This window comes from Lytechinus pictus, chromosome 18, assembly GCF_037042905.1.
Source record: "Lytechinus pictus isolate F3 Inbred chromosome 18, Lp3.0, whole genome shotgun sequence".
NCBI classification, from domain to species: domain Eukaryota; kingdom Metazoa; phylum Echinodermata; class Echinoidea; order Temnopleuroida; family Toxopneustidae; genus Lytechinus; species Lytechinus pictus.
In genome coordinates, this window is record NC_087262.1 from 17,334,639 (window position 1) to 17,353,643 (window position 19,005).

At 34.8% G+C, this 19,005-nt stretch overlaps 1 protein-coding gene across 2 annotated transcripts; it reads left to right on the plus strand.

The window, feature by feature from the left end:
* The first annotated feature begins 815 nt into the window (after window positions 1–815).
* LOC129281987 (inorganic pyrophosphatase-like) lies at window positions 816–18,741 on the plus strand. 2 transcript variants are annotated; one of them, XR_010296425.1, is made up of 14 exons: window positions 901–1,223; window positions 3,587–3,648; window positions 5,439–5,495; window positions 8,530–8,649; window positions 9,411–9,497; window positions 10,249–10,312; window positions 10,687–10,749; window positions 11,148–11,188; window positions 12,419–12,505; window positions 12,916–13,001; window positions 13,888–13,957; window positions 14,743–14,782; window positions 16,057–16,831; window positions 17,212–18,741. XR_010296425.1 is itself a non-coding variant. In XM_054917919.2 (13 exons), the coding sequence occupies exons 1-13, from the start codon at window positions 1,025–1,027 to the stop codon at window positions 16,092–16,094; spliced, it is 1,014 nt and encodes a 337-aa protein (XP_054773894.2). In that variant the 5' UTR covers window positions 816–1,024; the 3' UTR covers window positions 16,095–18,741. The 2 variants fall into 2 exon arrangements, 1 of the variants encoding a protein (XP_054773894.2); XM_054917919.2 differs by having other exon boundaries at window positions 816–1,223; window positions 16,057–18,741.
* Window positions 18,742–19,005: the final 264 nt, after the last annotated feature.

A 19,005-nucleotide genomic window follows, 5' to 3' on the forward strand; every position in this document is an offset into this window, starting at 1 on the left:
TTAATGCATTATAGATATTCATCACTGCAACTTATTTTATCATAATTGATAAGGGTGCCATATCATGATAAACACACAGACAGACAGAATAGATAGATAGATAGATAGATAGATAGATAGATAGATAGATAGATAGATAGATAGATAGATAGATAGATAGATAGATAGATAACTGGTTTATTGATTAAACATCATTGAGGCATAGCCGAATTGCGATGAGTTTAAATAGGCATGCATTACATTCATACAAACATAATAATACAAAAGGAAACATAATAATACAAAAGGAAACATAATCACGTATCGTATATTCACAATATCATAAAAAGGAAATGCATTTTAATTGTTATAGATAGGGCCTCATGCAATGGAAAAGTATATACGAACTTTCTACAAATTCAATTTAAGTATTGGACCATATGAAATCACAGAAGGGGAAAAGCACTGCATGTAGAGTGCATAAATCATACATGTATAGTCAATCACAATTTTACATAAAAAAGAACTTTACTATAGGGTTCATTTTGAAAGTCCATTTACTAAGGCGCATGGGTAACTCTGCGCTCGATCGATCGGATGCCCCTGCTCAAAACTTGCATCGGCTCCTAGCAAAAATGAAATCCTGATTTGAAGGGAAAATATTTTATTTCTCTTTGTATTTTTTGCGGGAATTATGATATCGGTCATTTGGTGGCATGATACCACGTGCATCAATATCACTGAAAAATACCATGCACATGCATAATCGCAATAGGGGGGCGTGTCCCCTTTTTTGTTATGAGCGAGCGGCATGCAGATATATCGATTGAAGGAAAAAAAACACCGGTAGCAGTTCTTATGAACTTTAGACTTTGGACTTTGAACTTGGATTGCAAATCTGTACATGCAGCCAACGGATACATGTGGAAGAACTGCACAGTTGTACTTTGGACAGAATAATATCACAATCAAGATTGTCAATCATCGTTTTTATCTGCAAAGATACCATTAATTAATATCGGCGCATGCGTGTAAATCTGTCCACATGTTGACTCCGATCCTCCGTCGTGTCCTCTCGGCTGCTTTTTCCCAGAGAACTTATTCCAAGATCTCTTTTACTCGCCATTCTCGACCTCGAATAGATTTGTCAAAACTTCAGTTCAGTGACTGTCGAATTTTAGCGATGGCTTATTCAGTTGAACCCAGAGGTGCACCCAATTCGCTCGACTACCGTCTGTTCTTCAGTAAGTACCTCCTACGGCTACGGCTCTTCTCTGCAGCAGTGAGCAGGTCGTCGGAATCGCGGCCAGGCGTTGCCCATCCGGGCGGCGTCAGTATCTTGAGTTGACCGCCCACTCGCTCAGCTCAGGAGGCCGGAGGCGATTTGTCATTGACATGTCGGAGCTGGAGTCTGAAACACAACTCACCTGTGGCAGTGCAGAGTCCCACTTAGCCAGGACTGAGGCTCCTAGACTAGAGAGTGAAAATCATTCACTAACGACTTAACGTGTGCTTACTCTCCATGGATGGAGCTTGGGAGTGGGATTGCGTCCCATTCATGTGCGTGTACCGCGAAAAAAACTGAAATTTTTGCCCCCAAGGCCAAGTCCAAGATTTATATTTTCGTTCTAAAAGATCTAACGTTAGCCCTAAATCATGTAAATGGGATACAACTTCATTTCCGACATTTATATGACATTGATTTCATTTTCAAACAAGAATTCATTAAAAAAATGAGAAAAATATTATGAAAAGACGGAAAAAACCTGCCGCGATCGCGATGTTTACATGTACGTCGCCATCTTGTTTCTTTTTGTTCTTTGTCAAGATACATGACGCATATCGGATATGCGTCTTGTATCTTGGCAAAGAACAAAAAGAAATAAGATGGCGACGTAAACATCACGGCAGGTTTTCTCCGTCTTTTCATAATATTTTTCTTGTTTTTTTTAATGAATTCTTGTTTAAAAATGAAATCAATGTCATATAAATGTCGGAAATGAAGTTGTATCCCATTTACATGATTTAGGGCTAGATCTTTTTTTGTTTTAGAATTAGAAGGAAAGGAGAAATCTCAGGGCGAAATTTTCAAATTTCAATTTTTTTCGCGGTACATGCACATGAATGAATGGGAGGCAATCCCTGGCTCCGTGGTGAGTAAGCACACGTTAGTGACTGACTTTAGAGAGTAAAAATTTTCTACTCTCTAGGAGCCTTCTGGCTAGTCCCACCGAACTTATCGTGCATGCTGTATGTAGTGTTCGTGAATTTTGCAAAAAATTTAGTAAAAAATCAAAAATGTAAAGTTTCAAAATTTCTGGGGAGGGGGAACTGCCCCCCCCCCCCCCCAGTGTGTATGATGTGGTTCCAAACTTCTCAGACTTTTCAAAAGTATTCATTAGGCTTAAATTTGTCCACAAAATATTCACAATTTATAAAAAAACCAAAGAAATTGTTAGGGCCTATCACGGCAAGATCGTAAACGTTTGCCAGTATTGCGATCTCAAAATTCTATTCCGATCGAGGAATGCGCGCTTTGGTGGAAAACCGTTCTGAAAAAGTGTGACCTAACTTCGTGGACCAAAGTTTTTGTGGAGATTTAAATAAAAACTCAAGCTCAAAAGGTGAGATATTTATATCAGATTGATGACAAAATGCTATAGAATTAGTACCATATTGAACTCACATTTTTTTATGATATCTGCTTGCAAACAAAATGATGATATCGTGATGCTTGTTGAGAATATCAAATTTCTTCGGAACGGGCACTAAAGGTGACAAATTTGCTGATCTTTTGTCAATATTTTCGTGAATACTGAACTCATCGTAAAAAAAAACTTATGCCAAAGGGTAATTTCAGGTCGCTTTTCACGTTGATGTCAGATTTTAAGGATATTGGCTAGTTTTTTAGATAGTGACCGTTTGCGAAGTATGGACACACAAAGTTTGGAATCACTGCCATACTGTGTATGGCCATGCACCGCAGTGTCCCGGAGATCAAGAAAAGGGGGGGGGGGGGGTAGTATCATAGCCATAGGAATAAAGGCTGGTGTAAAAATAAAACTGTAGACTGACTGTACTGTAGGAAGGCGACAAGTTGTAGAAAATAGTTGGTGAACTGGGCCCGATTGGAGGCCACATGCTTGCTGTTTATGTTACGTTAGGGAGAAATGAAAAAAAAAATGTCCTAAACATGATATTCCCCGCCAAGTGTGATATAAATTCCATGAATTTCCTTTTTTTATGGAATATGATAAACAAATTTATTTATCTTGTCAAAGGAGTTGAAAGGATCGCACAAATGAAATCAATTTCAGAATTTTGAGAAAATTGCATTTTATATGACACAAGATATGGAAGAGCTGATTGTCTTTCTGTGGCATCATAAGATCAAAACTTTGTAATATAATATTAGATTGATTTTCATAAAACTTTCGCCAATTGAAATTTTTCTCAAATTTTTCTGTTTTTATTAAAATCAACTTATCAAGGCAGACTTCTTACAAGTATCAATCATAAATGTGGACTCTTATTTCTATCCTCTACACTTCAGCTTAGATACCTATTTAGATTTTTGGTTTTCCTTCTTTTTTTTCTGTATTTCTAGGGAACAGCGATGGTCAAGTGATTTCACCATTTCATGACATTCCACTATATGCTGATAAAGATGTAAGATAATTATTAATTCATTTTTTCTCTCATTTTTAAAAATTTGTATGATGACCTTTTTTTTTGCTCTGTGTTTACATCATCATAAATTTACATATCTTTTATGGTTCTCTTTCTTACATCATGCCATAGCCCATCTATTTTCCCACATTTTCTTGTAAAAAATATTGATTCTGTGATATTTACAATAATTGCACTCTTGGAATTCTTCATATTTAATAAAAACAGAAGGTTAACATCAAACTTGCTGTTGCAATAAAAAAAATACATATATCTTCACATTTGTTTTAATATAAGGCCTTACTATGTGTATATCTTATAAGGTTGGATGGGCAATTGTAGTCAATATAGCTCTTGCTGAATATTTGCTTCATTAAATTCTAGTGAGTTCTGAGTTCTCCAATATGTTCAAAGATTAAAGGACAAGTCCACCCCCAACAAAAAGTTGATTTGAATAAAAAGAGAAAAAAACAAAACAAGCATAACCCTGAAAATTTGATCAAAATCTGATGTAAAATACGAAAATTATGACATTTTAAAATTTCGCTTAATTTCACAAAGCAGTAATATGCACATGTATCCTGGTCTGTTTGCAAATGAGGAGACTGATGACGTCATCAACTCGCTATTTCTTGTGTATTTTATTATATGAATTATTCAAATTTTCCCCTCATTGTCAAGTGAAAGACAGATTTATTACTCCATGAACATGAAGAATTACCTTGGTTTGAACATTGTATGGTTCAGTCAAGTTAGTCCTTATTGTAAAAGTGGTTTCTAAAAATTGAAATATTGTATAATTCAAACAAAGAACAGAAATAGTGAGGGACATCATAGACTCTCTCATTTGCATGTCACTGGATTTGAACTATTTTGTGAAAACTAGCAAAACTTTAAAATGTCACAACTTTGTTATTTCACATTCGATTTTCATGAAATTCTTAACATTTTGCTTGTTGAATTTTTCTCTATTGATTAAAATCAACATTCTTTTGGGATGGACTTGACCTTTAAAAGTTATCAGTAATTATTAAATTTCAGCGTACCTAGAGTGCACACACACGGCAGTAATTACTATATTTGTATTTGTTAAGGCAAAGCTCAAGTATTTATTCACACATAAATTATTAAGATTAATGTTTGTTGGAGTAATCAGATGGTATATTGATGTTATGAATGGTTCAAACATGCAAAGCTCTGCCAAAGATAGTCAAATCTTTATTACTGCTATACATAAAGATTTATCGATACTGCAAATTTTACGATGTACAAGTACATGTATCACATTTAATTTATTAGAGTTAGCGGTTTCTTTTTCTAATAATTATGTGGGATATCTGACAGTATGATCAAATCATAGACCTTAAAATTGAACCCTATTCCTCGATCACAAGGCAAAGGATCAATGGTAATTGGATCTAAAAGCAATGTCACCAAAAAAATAAAAAATCCCAAGCCATGGAAAACAAAACAGAGCCACTGAAATAATTGTAAGATGCAATGTATCTAATAAGAATTTGTTGGTAGTCAGACTGAAATTTTATTGACACCATGGATTTCTTTACGGGTATAGTTACAACAGAGGAAAGCATCATGAAAATAATTAATATGAATTAATATAAGCTGAATCTGTAAAATAATAAAATTAGAAAGATACGCATGCCAAAATATTTTCTTAGACAGGAAATATTTAAACTGATTATGATGTACAAGCTAAAGTAAGTTTCTTGTTTTATTAATTCAGTGTACGAACAAAATTGATTCCCTATTCCTCTAATTGTAATTTACAGAAGCAGATATTGAACATGGTTGTGGAGGTACCACGATGGACCAATGCCAAGATGGAGGTAAGTTGGAACAAATCTGTCACTCCTGGGCTCCGTAACACAAATCTTAGCGATGAATAGCAAATGTGAGAGAACACTTCTGATTGGTTCCTGGTCAGTATTTTGTGCCGAATGCGCGTGTAATGTTGATCTTGATTGGTCAGTTCATTTAGCGATTGATCGCTAATCTTTGTTACGGAGCCCTGGTCAATGTCTTACAAAGAGTTGTGATTGATCCGATCGATTTTTTCTGTAGGAAATTTGCAAAGTGTCCTTTTTGAAACAAAGATGGGCACTTTGAACTATCAAGAAAAAAGATGCATGTATGAATATTCATACCGGTATCTAGAAGATATTTTGAACAAACATGCATTTTAGATGTTGATTTTGCTGGCTTTCCATAGTTGTTGATTGGATCAATCGCAACTCTTTGTAAGATGGGGCCCCGGTATTTCTCATTCATCCTTTTAGATTTCCAAGTATTCTTTATTTTGTTTTCACTTCAAGTTCATGAACGAAAGGTAAAATCTTTGACAATTTCAGGCCCTACTAAAGTTTCTGTATTTCTAGGGCAATTTCTCTTTTCTGCGATTGGGTACAAAGTGACTTTGAGGTTTATTGGGGGGATCAAAGGCCATGGATTTAACCCCCCCCCCTCAAAAAAAAATAATTACAGGATGGGTGACGGGTCATAACCGTGCAAAGGTCATGTGCTTACCGGTATCCAGAGCAACCAACTATTTAGAAAAAGTCACAATTGTTATGATTTTCATGCCAAATTATGCCATTATGCTTTTGACTTTAATTATTTTGCTTTTGAAGTAGAATAGGTATGTACACATCTAATAAACACATAGTAATACATTGCGTAGTTGTACAATTTACTTGCCTGACAAGGCAAGCTAGTGCTTCACAAAAGTAATGTATATGTAGCACCCTAGATGAATATACCTGACAACCATCATGTAGGGTTGGCAAACTTGGCATTTATGAGCATTGTGCATCTGTTCTATCTAGTTTCAAGGGCACTGTACATCCCACTTTAATAGTCAAAATGAACAATATTTTACACAGGCTAGCTTCAATAATCTTTACTATTAGGGTATGTCAATAATTAAGAGTTTGGTTCAATCACAGAGGTGCTATAGCCCCTCACATCAATTTGTTTCAGAATCCAAAGTCACAAAATGGCAAAAGAAAGACCAATGAAAATGAGAGGTGTTTAAACAAAATATCGTTCATTATGACTCAGTGAAATTTGTGCAGTGCCCTCGTAAAGTTTTATCAGTTTCTTTTGGAACCCAGTGTGCATACTAGTATTACCTCTTCTTAGAAATTTATAGTACTACCTTGCATGTATGAAATTATGACTTTTATCTCAAAATTATGACTTTTGAGCTGCTGGATTACTACCTTGTACTTTAAAAGGTTGGCAGCTCTGCTTAATATCACAAGTCTGCAGATACACAGACACAAATTAACGCTTAAAAGTCAAGTCCACCCCAGAAAAATGTTGATTTGCATAAATAGAGAAAAATCAAACTAGCAAAACGCTGAAAATTTCATCAAAATCGTATGTAAAATAAGAAAGTTTTGACATTTTAAATTTTTGCTTATTTTTCATTAAACAGTGATATGCACAACTCATGAGACAGTTGATGATGTCCCTCACTCACTATTTCTTTTGTTTTTTATTGTTTGAATTAAATACAATATTTGATTTTTTATAGATTTGACAATAAGGACCAACTTGACTGAATCATATACAATGCTCATTCCATATGTTCAGGGAGGAATTAATCGATGTTTCACTCGAGAATGGGGAGAAAAATAGAATATTCTCTATTTCATATGATAAAATACAAAAAAAATTGTGAGTGGATGACGTCATCAGTCTCCTCATTTGCATACCGACCGGAATGTGCATTTAACTGTTTTGTGAAATTAAGCGAAACTGGAAAATGTCATAACTTTTTTATTATACATCCGAATTTTGATGAAATTGTCAGTGTTTTGCTTGTTGGATTGTTCTCTTTTTATTCAAATCAACTCTTTGTTGGAGTGGACTTGTCCTGTAAATCAAGAAATGAGTCCTTTACACATTTCAACTGGTGTGGAGAAGCCAGGAGTACAAAATTCACATTCAGCTCTTGTAGTCTAAAAATGCAGACCACTTTTTAATAGTACACATGTTTAAACAAACCAGGGACATGTGCTTGCAAACAATTTATCTAATCAGGTATGATGTTCAACATGACTTCTCAACGAAGCAGGGAATTATTGTGCTTACCAAATTTGATAAGCATATTTGGTCACAAGATAAAGCTCTCAACTATAAAGTTCTTAACAGTCCTATGTAAAAAAATCTGCTCCCTATTTTGTTTAGCAGTCTTTAAGAAAATGTGGAGCAAATTGTGATGTGCTACATGTACCCTTTGTAGATAAGTTCAGTTTATGGGTCCTACCCACACCTTTTCCTACCTGCACAATTACTGGACATGATATTTGTGCTGGCTATCAGTGGGATACTTAGACACATCATATCAAATTTGATTATATTCAGCATAACTTTGTGATTCTACTTGCAGCACTTGATAAATGTTTCTACTTCCAAACATGAATTAACCAATTATTAAAGCTTGAAAGTTGAATGTAAATTCCATCCTCCACTCAGATTCATGTCATTTTCTGAATATTGCCAGCTTTGTTTTTGTTGCTCCTTTCAAATTATTTAAAAAAAGGTCATCACATCATTGTCATCATTGACAATTATCATGATAATATTGCACTCATCATCATCATAATTGTTGTTGCCATTGCAACCATTATTTCATAAGCAGGATCATTCTTATTTTTAATGGCTACCTTATATTTTGTTGGTTTTTGCTATTATTAATATTCATTTTATTTTTAAGATCCTATGAATTTACAACCATTATCTTCACCATCATTATCATCATCATATTTCCTCCTTCTCCATCACAACCACCATATTGTTAATTTATTGATGGATCTCACTATTAACATCATACTTGTTAATTTTTTTAATGTTGAGATCGACACTGCAGCTCCCATGAACCCCATCAAGCAGGATGTCAAGAAGGGCAAGTTACGATACGTCAGGAACTGCTTCCCTCACCACGGTTACATCTGGAACTATGGTGCCTTCCCTCAGGTAACAAACACTGTTAGCTGATTCTGAACAATTTCATCAGTTTTTGCTACAAACATGAAAAAAATGATATTTCATTTGTTTATATATTTTTGTGTTATTTTCAGATTTGTACAATCTTGATACTTCTTCCCTCCTGAAAACACATGATACAATTATTTGAATTATTATATAGATTAATGATTTGAAATGACATACCATATTGGCCAACATTTTCTTGTATAGATCATTTCCTTTTTTTATGAAATCCTCATATTCACAGGATTTAATTTTTCACTGTAGCAATGATCTCACAGAATTAAACACAAAATCACTTAAAACACTTCACCTGTAAGAGGTCTTCATACACTTTGATGGAACTAAATTCATAAGAAGTGCTGAGGAAACAAACTATGGTTTGGTTATGATGGCTTGTGGATACAGAGATAGGTAGGGGGGACAAGCAAAAAAAAAAGGAAAGGCTATCATCCCAAGTGTAAGGTTATTTCGACCAAAATAAATTGGACAAGCAAAAAAAACAAAAAAACGGTTATCACCCAAAAAGTAAGGTCATCTCGTCCAAAATACATGTTTTATTTCGATTTTGGATGATGTATTTCTTTCCATCATAAAATACCAAAAATAGTCCCTTCTGTCCCCCCTGGGATTTCCTCCCATGATGACCTTTTATGATCCCTCTTGAGCTGTCTTGACATTTCATATCTCTCGACCTCTCATGACCTTTCTTGACCTCGCTTGACCTTTCACCTCTCTTTTGTTTTCAGACATGGGAGGATCCTAATCATGAAGACGCTAGTACAAAGTGCAAAGGAGACAACGATCCTCTGGATGTCTGTGAAATCGGGAGGAAGGTAAGAATCAGTCTCTTTCTGTAGTGCTACTTTTGGTTGAATAGTTAATACCATAAGTAGCGGTCTATTAATCACACTTTTTCCTTGGCAGGGAAGACACAAGTATGGGGGTGCCAAATATCCATGATGATAGGCCTGAGCCAGACTCGGCCTGAAAATGAATCAAGACCATATCCCGTTGAACTGAATGAAGGTTAAATGTTATTCACAGGGAAGTTGGTTTTACATGTAGTTTATATAGCTTGCATGATTTTTGATGTCTGTTTACTTGACAAGACTTGAGAAACTATTAATCATAGCAGCTCGTCTTCGCCTCCGTTCTGACCGTTACTCTACCAGTTTATAACACGTCGGATGTCTGGACTTAGCCGCATGGGCCAATGTAATTTAGAGCCGCGGGTAATGGGAAGCGACTATGACTTAATCAGGGAATGTCCAGTAAAGTTTGATTGACAAATGCACCTACCTTCATGAAACTTAAATTGACTTTGTGCATAGTGTGACTTTATTCTTTGGTCAATAATTCAATGTTGCAAAGTTCAAACAGACAGAAAACATAATGCCTTTCTCACCTCCCCCCACCCCCACCCCAGTAAAAACATGGTCTGAAATAGCCTAGATAATATTGGGTTAAACATTCAACCATTGTGTAATTACTGGTCTCCTCTTTGGCTGCTGCATTATGAATCCTATATGCTGTTGGGTTTGGGTTACTTATTTTTACTTTTCTATTTGTTTCCTTACCTCGCAGGTAGCGAAGAGAGGAAGTGTAATTCAGGTGAAAGTTCTCGGAACTCTTGCTATGATTGATGAAGGTAATTGATGTTTCTTGTTTCTTTAAATTGTTGTTTCCATTTCCATCTAAAAGTTCACTTTCAGTGGAAAAAAAAAAACCTTGGATTTATTAGATTTACAATCACGTTGATAGTTAGGAATAGCTAAATTCTTTAATCACAATCATCTTACAGCCTGTGTGTTTAGCTTTTGTAAATCCCCCAAAATGCAATTGTAATGATTTTAATTCATTACCAAGTCATATTTTTATGTATGCCCTGAAGCAGTTATGATGTGGAGGATGTGAAATGAAAATGTGTAACAATGTGATTATAAGATTTGAGGATAGGATGGTTGTTTTAATGTTTTAGTAATTCGTATTCATCCCCCCAAATATCACTGTTTTTACTTTTAGGTGAAACTGACTGGAAGATATTTGCAATTGATGTGACTGACCCATTAGCGAACGAGATGAATGGTGAGAGGATGTCTTTGGCATTTGCATGCCTGTTTCAACTTACACTATTAAGGATTCTATAGATTTAAAAAGCGTGTTTGATGTAATGCTTTAGAAAAATAGACCTATACATATTGCAAAAAACAAACAACAAAAGATGCATGCATTTTTGCAAGCATGATTTTATTTTGTTGTGCTTTGAATAGAAGTCAATTCAAGGCATTTGACAAAGGAAAAAAAATGAAATTGGTTAGACAGGTCAATATCACTATTTTATAATGATTTTGATACAAACAGATGAGTTTATATTCTTTAGAACCTTATCGCTGTGTGAACTTCTACTAGAAACCTTTGCTTGTTTAAATTATTTTGATTTATTAGCATTATCTCTTTTTATTATTCTTATTTTTTTCTTCCAGACCTTGAGGATGTTCGTAGGTTGATGCCTGGATTTCTGGAGGTGTGTTAATCATGAAGGGCAGAACATGTTTCAGGAAGTTTTTTTATTTGATAGAAGTTTGATAGATTCCCATTTTAATAGCTTGTGTGTTGAATCAAGGAGCCATCGTATCTCAGTCACATTTCTGGCAAAAGATTGCCCTTTGATATGACTAGCAGGTTTAAAGGAAACCAAAACCCAAGGAGAGAATCATTCTTATTGGAAATAGTAAAATAAGAGAAGCTATTCAAAACATGTTTCATCAAATTGTTATGAAATGAGAGAGTTATGGAAGTTTGAAAAGTCTTGTTGTTTTTCTATGGTGATCCTCAAATTGGCAAACTTGCTTCAAAATGGCTGATTTTGTGAATACTCTCAATTTGTTTTGTACACAAACATTTTCTGATTCCCCACCCCCCATTATCTTTCAAATCACCTAAAACTAGAAACTTGAGTAATCTTGGCAAATCAATCTAATCTCATCTCATCCCACTGTTCTAGACTGGTGTGATTAGTTAAATATATACAAGGTTTCAGATCTCTTTTGTTGGCTTATCATGTGCCTTCAATGGAGTACATTAAAGGCCAAGTCCACCCCAGAAAATTGTTGATTTGAATCGATAGAGAAAAATCAAACAAACATAACGCTGCAAATTTCATCAAAATTGGATGTAAAATAAGAAAGTTAGGATATTTTAAAGTTTCGCTTATTTTTCACAAAACAGTGATATGCACAACTCAGTGACATGCACATGAGACAGTCAAAGTCCCTCACTCACTATTTCTTCTTTTTTTTATTGTTTGAATTATACAATATTTCAGTTTTTACAGATTTGACAATAAGGACCAACTTGACTTAACCATAAACTGTTAAAATAATGGTAATTCTTCATGTTCCGCGAGTAATGAATATTTTTTTAACATGTCAATGAGGAGAAAATTAGAACTTTTCATATTTCATATAATAAAATGCAAAAGAAATAGTGAGTGGGTGACTTCATCAGTTTGCCAATTTGCATACCGACCAGGATGTGTACATAACTGTTTTTTTTTTAATTAAGCAAAACTTTAAAATGTCATAACTTTCTTATTTTACATCCGATTTTGATGAAATTTTCAGTGTTTTGCTTGCTGGATTTTTCTCCTTTTATTCAAATCAACTTTTTGATGGGGTGGACTTGTCCTTTAATAGATTTATAGAAATTTGAGTATTGTAGTAAATTTATCTTTTCTTGTTTTCTATTGTTCTAGGCTAGTGTGAACTGGTTCAAGATCTACAAGGTCCCAGACGGAAAGCCCCTCAACAAATTTGCTTTCAACGATGAGCCTAAGAATAGGGTGAGAAATCTAAGGTGTCTTTCATGGGGGAAATAAAATTGATATTTTCCTTCAATAGGGGGTCCATTTTCCGACATTTATTCTGTCTGAATTATACTACAGAATCATGGGGGATCTCTTGCAACTGGCAAATTCTCTTTTGTGACCCCCCCCCCCAAAAAAAAAAAAATATATATATACAGTGTATTCAAATAGATATGCATTAATAAATTGTGGAAGAAAAGAAGGAAAACTTGCTGAGAAATGAGATAAAGAAGCTTGGCTCTCATTTGGGTCGAAGGGTCTCTTTCCGGTTAATTACTAGTTCCTAAATATGTCACATATTTTTGTGTCAATATATTTTCATGATTTTTCGTGAGCTTAGTCATGTGAGTAGCCAAAGATGCATTTATGAAAACTTTTTTTTGCAGGAGTTTGCCATGGGTATCATTCAAGAGACGGCGAAGCAATGGGAAAGTCTCATCAACGGCCAGTCAGATGCTGGCAAATTAAGCTGGTGAGATATTTTTTTTATAATAGTGATGTAGTGCATTTGACTGTATTTCAATAAGCTTGTGCTTTTGCATAATGTGAAAACCTGAAATACCTGCATCATCATGAACATAACAAATATTAGAATGTGCATAAATTGCCATATAATTGGAGGGCAGAATATTTTTTTTATTTTTTATGTTCAAATCCCTCCAAATTTTCAAGGCTTGCACAGATGATGAGGTTGTATCTGCTTTCTAAAAAAAATTGTACTTGCTTGTACTTGTGATAATTTGGAATCCATTTACTGAACAACTTCATGCTCTTGTTCTCTATCACGAAATGGCTGGCTATTTGTAAGACCTTTCTCCTATTTTGCTTTTATCAAAACAAAGTCGATGACAGTATGAACTTCCCCTGTAAGATCACCTGTTTTCTGTACATACCATGCTATTGCTATATATCTGAAATTGATAACTTTTTTGTTGTACATCATGATAATGGGCATCAGTATTAAATCAGATAGCCAGGGTCCTGATCCATATTGTCACTGAGGTGTTAAAACATTGTATCTCAATATTTACAAATTTTGAGAACAGCTCAAAAGAAGCTTGATTTTAGAGTCGTGACATAAGGAGCATCCTTCTTCTGCGAAGTGAGAGTTTTCTATAGGAATTAGGAGGCTGTTTTCAGATGATTTGAGGTCACCACCATTGCCATATTTCTAAGATACGGCTTTTTGTGAGCTGCCATCAAAATGTGGGGATCATATACCGTAAGATTTTAACACCCTTACTAAAAAACTGAAAGTTACTAAAATCATAGCATTTGATTGTGGTAACCAGTTTAATAAAGTAGGACCCAGATGCTTGCCTAAACTTACCATTTATCATCCTGTTTTTAATTTACAGTCAAAATGTTACAGTGGAATCTAGCAAGTACAAGGTGTCTCCCGCAGAAGCACAATCAGCTTTTGACAACGTAAGTCATCGCCTTTTACCATACATATTACATTGCTAAAATGCAGTAAATCTGGGTCAACCTTTTTACTGCTACAGACTTGCCTATGGACTTGCCTTGGCTAAGGGATTTTAACACACATCACAAACACATTCAAATGCAAATCACACAAAATTCAACGTCTATCATTTCATACTCTCCATCATTGCTGAAGGTATTATGTTCTAAGTTGTCCATCAGATTATCTGTCTGTTGGTCCTGTTTTATTCTCGTGATAACTTAAGAACCATTTGACCAATCAATCTCCAACTTGGTCGAAGTATTTATATAGGATTGACCATCTGATTAGATTTTGGAGTTAGAGGTCAGTCATTCAAACACACTTTAGGAGCTGGATGTGTGATAAATTCCCGAGTCCAGTCTTGCAAGGTGTGATTGAGACCATCAACCATGTCTATGGAAAGCCAGCAATGTCAATATCTTAAATGCATGTTTGTTTGAAGCATGTTCAAGATAAGATTCATGCATGCATTGTATATTCTGGACAATTCAGTGTTGCGGTCTTTGGTTTACAAAAACACATACTTCAAATTTCCTGCAGAAAATATCATGACATTGATAGTTTCCATACAGTTGAGGTTATTCGGATCAATCGCACCTCTTCGTAAGACGAGGCCCAGATCTAAAAGTCATGGATTTTAATTGTGCTGTTGAGAATCCATCTAGTTCTCATTGAGAGATAGATTTAATCGAAATGTGGTAAATGATAATAATGTCGCTGAAATTTTTCATTGAATTATGAACAGGCGGAACCTGTCGCAGAGGCTTTACCTTTGGATCCAGAAGGTGAGCATTCATACATTATTATGTGTACTTCCATCTCAAACCCAACAATAAGTCGCTGGGCAAGGTTCTATGCAAATAGCCAAATAGTATGGTCAAAATTCATGTTGGGCGACTTTTTGGAGGTTTTAGGGTGAAGGATCACATATAATAGTACATGGAGTAAAGGGTTTCTCTGGTATCGAGTTGTTTTGAAGTCTTCTTAAAGCCAGCATGCCTGAGAAACTTTGACCTTCACCAGCTCAAGAAGTCATTGGCCCGTATTCTGAAGTCGGGTTTAACTTAAACTCAGGTTTAAAGTTGTGGTTTAAGTATGGACAGCCAATTGTTACATAATTACTAACAGTAGAGAAATCAAACTTCAGCTCATTCGGCTCTCAAATCATTCATAATTGTGTAGGAAGTATAAATAGATGATTGTCTTCACCATTGATGAATCAGGAAAGAGCACAGTAAACATAAGAAACATACAACTTAATACAAAATTTGATACTTTTGGCTCGCCATACTTAAACCACAACTTTAAACCTGAGTTTAAGTTAAACCCGACTTCAGAATACGGGCCAAAGGGTTTAAGAACCTAACTGAACAATGGCACACTGTGTTGCTTTGGGAAAGCGGCGGCGGAACCAGGGGGGGGGGGGGTAAAGGGGCCAATGTGCCCCCCACTTTTTAATGTCACAAAGGATGATGTCCTTGGTTGTCTTTCTATGCAGTATCACTTTTCCTCGTCAGACCACATCGTATTGGTAGCCATTTAATTGAAATTGAAATCCTGTAAAAATGTGAGATTTAAATAGGTGATGACACATTTTAAAAATGGAAAAAAATCATGCCTCAGAATTTCTAATGGACATTTGATTCAATGTAGAATCCGGGCTGTACTGTTCCAGGAACCTAACCCCGAATGAAACATTTTGTACGTGTAGTTCATGTTCTGATATATTCCTGCTCTGTTGACAAGTGGTAATAGATGAAGCACTATAAATGAGTAATGATAATAGTAATTAGTAACAGTAAGCAACAAATTAATTAAATAGCTATTAGTTATGCTAATTGATCATGGTTATTGGCAACTAAAATGATCATTGGCCCTGCTGCTAGATTGGCAATTGGTTATGGTGAATTTCCATTTACCATATTGGTAAATGTACTTTTCATTACCAATGGTAATAGTAATTGGTAATGGTGAATTTATTGATACTGGTACTGATAAGTTAATAAATGATCAATGAACTGAGTTTATTTTTTTCTTCCATTTTCTCTCAAAATTCCAGTGAACGACAACAACAATTTTGTGAGCCTAACAGCTTGACTACGTGTCCCTCTTCATCCCAAGAAATGTGCCTCTTCAAACCTGTAGTCACATTCTGTGTTGTCTACAAACCTTGGAAGGAGAAGTCTTTTAACATGCACCATGAAAGGAATTGATACCACTACATAGCTGCAAGCAACCACCATACCATTCTAATATGGTGTCGGAGATGCCAACGGTTACGGAATATTAATCAGATAAGAAATTACAATGTGAATAACCAAACGGCTGAACCAAATGTATTCTTACGAGGCAAGTCATGTTAACAAAAGTTTTTCGCTCAGTCATTCAGTCGGGATGTAAACACTGAATTTACATTAGAACACATCTCATTAATATTCCGTAAGGGTTGGCAACTCTGTGTGGTGTTGAGAGAATTCGCAAGTCCATTTCAAATCTTGATATCAGTCATAATTTGTTCAATTCATTGTATATTTGCAAGTGATTGCTGGTCACTTTTCTTGCATCTACAGAATATATATTGGCGTGCTTTGGCTGATTTTGATCTATCACTTGTAAATTTGCAAGTGAATTTTGAAAATAATTACAATACTCCCTAAGTACACTTATATTTGACTGTATTATGGTTATATGCTGAACACACAATCATCTCTATTGGTTTTGTAATGTCATATTTGTTTGGATTCTATTTATTTCATTCCAAAGGTGTAAATCTTATGGTATATGTCATCTATCCTCTTCTTCTGTGTTTAGATTGGGAATAAAGTTACACAATTGTGGGCCATTCTTGGTCATGTGTGTGACCGAACTTATGACAAATATTGACTTAAGTAAAGTATAATTCTGAAATTTGTAAAGATTTAGTAATTCAAAGGGAACATTAATATGTTAAGCCAGCTATCATTTGGAAATATGTTTTGCTATCTCCACTATGCAGGTTCAAGGTCAGAGGTCAAGGGAAGTGGGTCACATGTGTGACTTCACATAGATGCATGATTTTGACATTTTAATTTCGTTTTGAAATTCCTGTGATTTTAAAAATGAAATTTGACTTTTAAAGTCATCATAATTAGTTATAAATCTCTAATAAAAAAAAAAATTTATAAACTGATTAAAGTCAAGATTTGTCATAATTACGTTCACACACGTGACCAAGAATGGCCCAAGTGCATAGTATGATGATAAATGATTGTGAGATAATTATATTTCATATATGTCATGAAATTTGAAAACAGTGTATTTAAATCCTTCAAGGCACTGGCTAAGACTGATTTTCCCCAGATTTTATGAAAAAAAGTGTTATTCAGTATTTTTACATATACTTGTGAATACTTATGGATGCTTCTGAATGCAGGCTTAACCTTAAAAGCGTTGAGGGCCCCCCCTCAACGCTTTGCGTGATATTTCCGAAAAAGACAGCGCCGCGAAATCACTTTTTTCTTTGAGGTCTCGCACAACTTTTGAGATCAAATTTGCAACATTCGGGTATAGCGTCGCGACGCCACATGACTTTTTGCAAGACAATGTCATGCCGAAAATGGCTCGTTATTATACTTTGTGTACAAAGTCTATGGGAGATGAAATCCATAAAAGGGTGATTATTTTTCGTTCAAATTGGTCTGCTTAATTAATTTAGGGTTTAATGTAGTTGTTAAATGGTCTGTAGTCATTTCCATTGAAAAAACAATGAAAAACAAAAGATGAAAAAACAAAGAAATACTTAAGAAATTCTAAAAACAAAGATATAGCTAAGGAAAAAATTTGCTTTCCCAATTTTTCTTTATGGAAACCTTTGAATTAGATTACAAAGATGACATCTGGAAAAAAGAGAAAATTTGAAGTGTAATCGGGTGTTAAATATGCAAATAATATTTTTCACAAATAAATTTGCATATTTTATTCATTATTACTAAAAAATAATTGTTTTCAGAAATTTTTTATACTGGCTTGTAGTTTATGTGGTAAAGAGTGTGCATGCGAAATTTTGGCGCGAATGGCGGCCAAGATCAGAAGGGGGGCCATCATGCCCCCCCCCCATCCTTTTAGGGTTAAGCGTCTGTATTCAGGTCAGAGACAAATTCTGTCTCTTTGTTAACATAATAAATGTTAGCCAAATGAGATTAGTGTAATACTCGGATCTTTATCAGTCTCTTCAATGAACTGGATAAATATTTTGCAACAGTAACATTACAAAACTATAGAAGTATTTGTCATATAAAACTTACAATTTATCAATTTTGTGGATAATTTTTGGACAAAATATATTATTCAAGTACCGTAATGATTGACTATCATTTTCATTCATCCAAGTGGAAAGTTGCATAGCTGATTAATAACTTAAGTGCAAACAGTTTTGTTATACTTAAATTAGTATGCAAATATGATCTAGGGTGTGTTGGAACATAATATTTTCATTATCTTTCTTCAGATAATGTTTTGGTATGGTATATCTAAATGCAATTGTTTGTAGTATATATATTATATATATTGTGTATTCACAGTCGATTCATTCAGAATCAATCGCTGGCTGTAAGCAGTGTTGCAAAGCATCAATCTGGTTTGGAGTTTGGTTCTGTTACATTTGTATCGTTGATTGAATCCTTATAATATATTGTCCATGTAAATCTGTGTGTGGCAGGCTAGAATAATTAATTGAAATATAAAGTGCTAATAGTCTGACCTTGAAGATGACTGTCCAATTGTTTTATATACATGTATTGGCTGAAGGAGGCAAAGATGAGATGATTTGTCATTTGTGAATTGTTGGCAAAGGTTATGAGATATTGAGGGGGGGGGGGGGTAATTGCAAGAAATTTGCGATCGATTGCAAGTCAATTTTAGGTTCGATTTAAAGCTGTGCATTTCATTGCCAGCTTGCAATGGATTGATAGCCTGCTTCTTGTATCAACAAATATGAATTGATCATTTGCTTTAGTTAAAATTGATCCAT

Bases quoted from the DNA above. Each gene is read 5' to 3' on its own strand.
- LOC129281987 (XM_054917919.2), top strand. From the start codon at position 1,025: ATGTTGACTCCGATCCTCCGTCGTGTCCTCTCGGCTGCTTTTTCCCAG. The intron at 8,650-9,410 runs GTAACAAACACT...TTTTGTTTTCAG, and splicing joins ACTATGGTGCCTTCCCTCAG to ACATGGGAGGATCCTAATCA. The intron at 9,498-10,248 runs GTAAGAATCAGT...CTTACCTCGCAG, and splicing joins TCTGTGAAATCGGGAGGAAG to GTAGCGAAGAGAGGAAGTGT.